Genomic DNA, 4,312 nt, shown 5'->3' with positions numbered 1-4,312 from the left:
AGTATTTTTATACTGTGCCATATTACAATGTTCTGTTTCTCTACAAAAGTTCAATATTAATTAATGATAGTTTTATCAGTTGAATAACCTCTTTATAAGTTCACAACTTCAAACAAAGGAAATATCTTTACTTTTTCTTGCTTTGCTGTATTTATAAAATGATCATAATGTATGCTTGGCCATTCTTAATGGGTGGTTGCATGAAGAGGGTAACTGACTAATGCCTGAATTGTTATCTTTAGCTTTGTGGAATGTTCCCTCCTCCCTCTCTGGCCTTTTTTAAAATGGAATATCTCTGCTGAAGTAGCAGAGCTGGTAACTTGAATTTGTTCATTAGGTGTGATGCACTCTACGTAATTACTCTTTATTTTTTTTTTTTTTTTATCACTATTGTTTGAGAAATCTTAAGCATGTTTACAGTATTTATAGAAGATGTTTTTCCTCCCACACTTTAGACCAACCTATGATGACATGCCACTCCCCGTCACTCCAGAGGCTGCTAGGATGGATTGCTTGTCCCCGGAAGAGATGGAGAAAAAGAGGAACAGAGGCAAACGGGAGATTCCCAGCAAAGACCAGGAGTCCGTTGGTGAAATAAACTCTTCTGCTCCACACCTGTCTCATGAGGGCACAAAGAAAACTCCTGTAACACAAGCATTTATTCAAAAATTAGAAAGAGGGCAGGAACGTGTCATAAGAATATCCCAGCAATCTATGAGCATTTGTAGCAATGAGAAATGGGATACCCTGAAAGATGCTCAAATCACAAATCATAGCCGTGAAGGCCAGTTTACAGCTGCAAGCCCTGTACCTCAGCATTTTTCTGTCAGTCCTTTAATCCATAGTTCTTCTGTTAATCCTAAATCAGGAAAAAATGTTAGGAATTTGGAAACATCAAATCTTATTTCGCATAGTGGATGTGATAAAACAGGAATGAAGGTATGCAGTAGCAATGTGTTATTGAACCCATGCTTGAATCCTGCTCCAGCACTGGTTCACCCAAAACGCTTTTCAGTTTCTCATCAGAATCCTATGTGCAGCCACAGCAATTCTTTATGTATTACCTCAGGTCAATCTCTCTCAAAACGAGATGGTTTACGAACTCAGGATGAAACTTTGGCGTCTGATTTCCATCTCAGGGATACTGTGGGTATTAGCAGCTCCCTAGATCTTGGGACATCCCCACAACTAGCAAGATGCAAAAACGTGAAGATGAACAGAGGTGATGAAAGTTCAGTGGATGAAACTATTGAAGATGTTATTTCGAAATACTGCCATGGAACTACATCTGAAGAAATCATTTCCAAGGAAGAGAATAATCCCTGTTTAACTTTTTCATCACTTCTGGACCATACTCATTTAGAGGGTTCTGAAATGAGTTTTGACTGTGATGCACCTATTCAGGCAGGAACAGACTTACCCAAGGCAGCTATAAAAGATATAGAATTCCTGAAAGAGGTCCAAATAAGTTTGCAAGATAAAGACTATGGAACACAGCTCTCTTCTGTTTTAAAAAGTGAGTCAGTAGAGAAAATTGAAGCAGTGAAACAGGATGTTGTAGTTCATAACAAAGAACCAGTTCTTCCAGCTCTGCCTCATGTGCCTCCTTCTTTTGTGGGAAAGACTTGGTCTCAAATAATGTATGAAGATGATATAAAAATTGAAGGACTTGTGCGTGATTTCAGGGAAGGTCGTTTTCGATGTTACTTTGACAGTGAATCCTCAGCCAACTGTATGGGGAAGAGAATGAAGAAAAAAAAGCAGAAGGATGAAACAAAGAACAATGTTGTTGAGGGTAATAGAACAGAAAGTGCATCAGTTAAAGCATTGCCAGAATTTAATGATGCTTTAAGTGGTGGCTCTGATTTTGATAACCCATCTTTAGCCTCAGATACACTATGCAACCCACAAATTCTTAAAATGCCTCGGAAAAGAACATGGCGCCTGGCTTCAAGATGCCAGGTGGTTAAAGTCAGCCATGGCACCCAAACAAGTCTATTGAACTACCCTGTAGCAAAAAGAAAAATGTCTAGAAGGGAATCGGATCCAGCTGATTGGAACACAAGCATTTTGTGGCCAGAGAATGAAAAAACTCCAAACATGAAAACCAGACTATGTGCCCTTAAACTTCCTGAGTCCTACAGCAAGATTATGAGTCCTATACAGCCCAAGACAGTGGTGTATGTACTTTCGTGCCCAGAGATAAAACAGTGTAAAGGTAAACCTATAGATACTCCCCAAATGAGGAAAAATCGTAACTCCACAGATAGCAAGGACTCTGTAAGGTATAAATACAAACAGTGTTCTTTTAAGTATTATGACCCACTGACAAATAGAATTCTGAAAACACCTCCAAAGAGTACGGCTGGAGAAAAGGCCAAAAAGCCTTCCCACGTTCGACAGCTTTTCAGAAGTCTCAGCTTTGATGCAAACAAGAGGAAACTAGCTGATGCACAGAGAGAAAGCACACCATCAAAGTCACTCAACTGGTCAGACTTCTATAGTTCATCTTCAGCATCTTTCCTGCCAGATCCAGGTAAAGGGAATGATGCAGCCTCAAGTCAAAAGGCAGATGGGTCTTCTGGTTCCACAGAAAGAACAGATTGTCTGGTATCTGGTCACTCTGAGAACTCTTTTAGACACCTGATCATTTCACCTCTGAACTCTCACCAGTCTGCGGTAGAAGGAGACACTAGATTAACTCCATTTAACAGTAGAGTTACCAAAACTCCTCTTACCTCTATCAGGAGTGAGCGGTTAGAGAGGGACAATCCAAAGGCAATATGGAAGAGAAAAGAAGGTACTAATAAAGAACCAGTTTTTTCCAGAAAGGCTGCAGGACCTATGCCTGTCAGATGTACTGTTGGGAGGAGAGGAAACAGAGTAACCGCAGGCAAACAAACTTCCAGAACTAAAAAACAGCAAAAAGAGGGGATGAGAAGGAAACTTCGTCCTCGTGCCCAGAAATCTTCTGCTTTCTCCATCCATAGGTGCCAGACAAGGAAAACTACAGTGGGAAAGCACTTTAAGAAAGAAAAGCCTGATGCTAAAAAATTAAAGGTGAGGAGGAAACCAAAAAGGACCTTTCTGAACTCAACAGTTGTCACAGGGATTCCTGAAAAAAGGCAGAAAGTCACATCGGAATCTTTTCCCAAGAAGCCAGAGCGAACTTCTTCCAAAGTCAGGAACTGGGAAGTAAGTGGAGAACGGGGTCACCCTAGCACTGTGAATCAACCCTCTAGAAGAACTTCTGCTGTAACATTACTTCGAAACTGTCTTCTTCTACCAGGTGAGAGCTAGCTACCAAAAGAACTTTTATTTCTTTTATAGCTGGCACCTGGAAGAAGATTGAGGAAAAGGAAAGGGAACAAAAGGAGGTAATGGATGAAGCAGTTGAAGTGCTAGAGCTGCAGAAAGTGCAAAGCCAGTCTCATGTGAAACAAGTACAACTGTAAACTCAGCCCTTGTTCCTGGAGTATGGGGGCATAATGTATTGCACTGTTCTACTGTGTAAGGCTGCAAAAGTTGTGCATTTGAGTTAAAAAGCACTTAGAATCCTATTTACTAGGCTTCACCTGTACATCAGAAAAATGAGCTTGAATAGTATCATATTGTTTTTATGGTATTATCAGTGCGTCATAGTGCACTATAATAAGGTAAATTAGAAGCTGTATTAATTAATTGTGCCTATTCTCATTTTTCCAGATAATTCTAAAGGGCAAAAAATGACTCTGTTGTTGTGCTAGAAATTAAATGAAGATACATTAATCTGGGCTGAATTCTGTGTATGTATATTGTGTTTGTGTATATGCACACCTCCTTCAACACGGAGTATATACTATGGAGTGGCATTAAAATTAATACAGTATGATACAATTCAGATCAATTCAGTGCTTTCTTGAAATTAAATATAATTGTTCATGTTTTTATATTGACTTTTTTTCTGAAACCATGTCCAAAGCAGTTATTTTGGACAAAAAGTCACTGTGGCCTCTCATCAAGCAATAATGGACCATGCTGGTAAGGAAATATGTGTGTCTAGGCCACTGTTCAAATGGTGGTGGCTAAAGTGAAATCTCAAATTCCAAAAGAAATATAGTTTTAGGGTTTGGGTTGGGGTGGGGTTTTTTTGGTTTTGTTTTTTTCTTTTTAAATAGCTTATTGATTAAATTTTTAGGTGAATTTCACATTCCTTAGTGGGGGGATGGAGAAGTTATAGTACAAACAAATAGCAGTGAGTTGTTCTAGATTGTCAACCTTAAAATTGAGTTTCTGTGCTTTTTTGATTTTAATTGGGGGTACTGTTGGCTAC

At 39.2% G+C, this 4,312-nt stretch overlaps 1 protein-coding gene across 4 annotated transcripts in view; it reads left to right on the top strand.

The window, feature by feature from the left end:
- The window catches only part of ZDBF2 (zinc finger DBF-type containing 2), a 15,179-nt gene extending 11,089 nt beyond the window's left edge, over window positions 1-4,090 (top strand). For 3 of the 4 annotated variants that reach the window (XM_035893048.1, XM_035893047.1, XM_035893046.1), the window contains one exon: window positions 456-4,090. In XM_035893048.1, coding sequence (XP_035748941.1) covers window positions 456-3,300 — 2,845 coding nt within the window. In that variant the 3' untranslated portion in view covers window positions 3,301-4,090. The remainder of the gene's footprint in view (window positions 1-455) is intronic. The other variant, XM_035893049.1, reaches the window with a different exon arrangement.
- Window positions 4,091-4,312: the final 222 nt, after the last annotated feature.

The sequence above is a fragment of the Egretta garzetta genome, unplaced genomic scaffold, assembly GCF_000687185.1.
Source record: "Egretta garzetta isolate BGI_Z169 unplaced genomic scaffold, ASM68718v1 scaffold474, whole genome shotgun sequence".
Lineage (NCBI taxonomy): Eukaryota > Metazoa > Chordata > Aves > Pelecaniformes > Ardeidae > Egretta > Egretta garzetta.
This window is presented reverse-complemented; position numbering and strand designations above follow the sequence as displayed.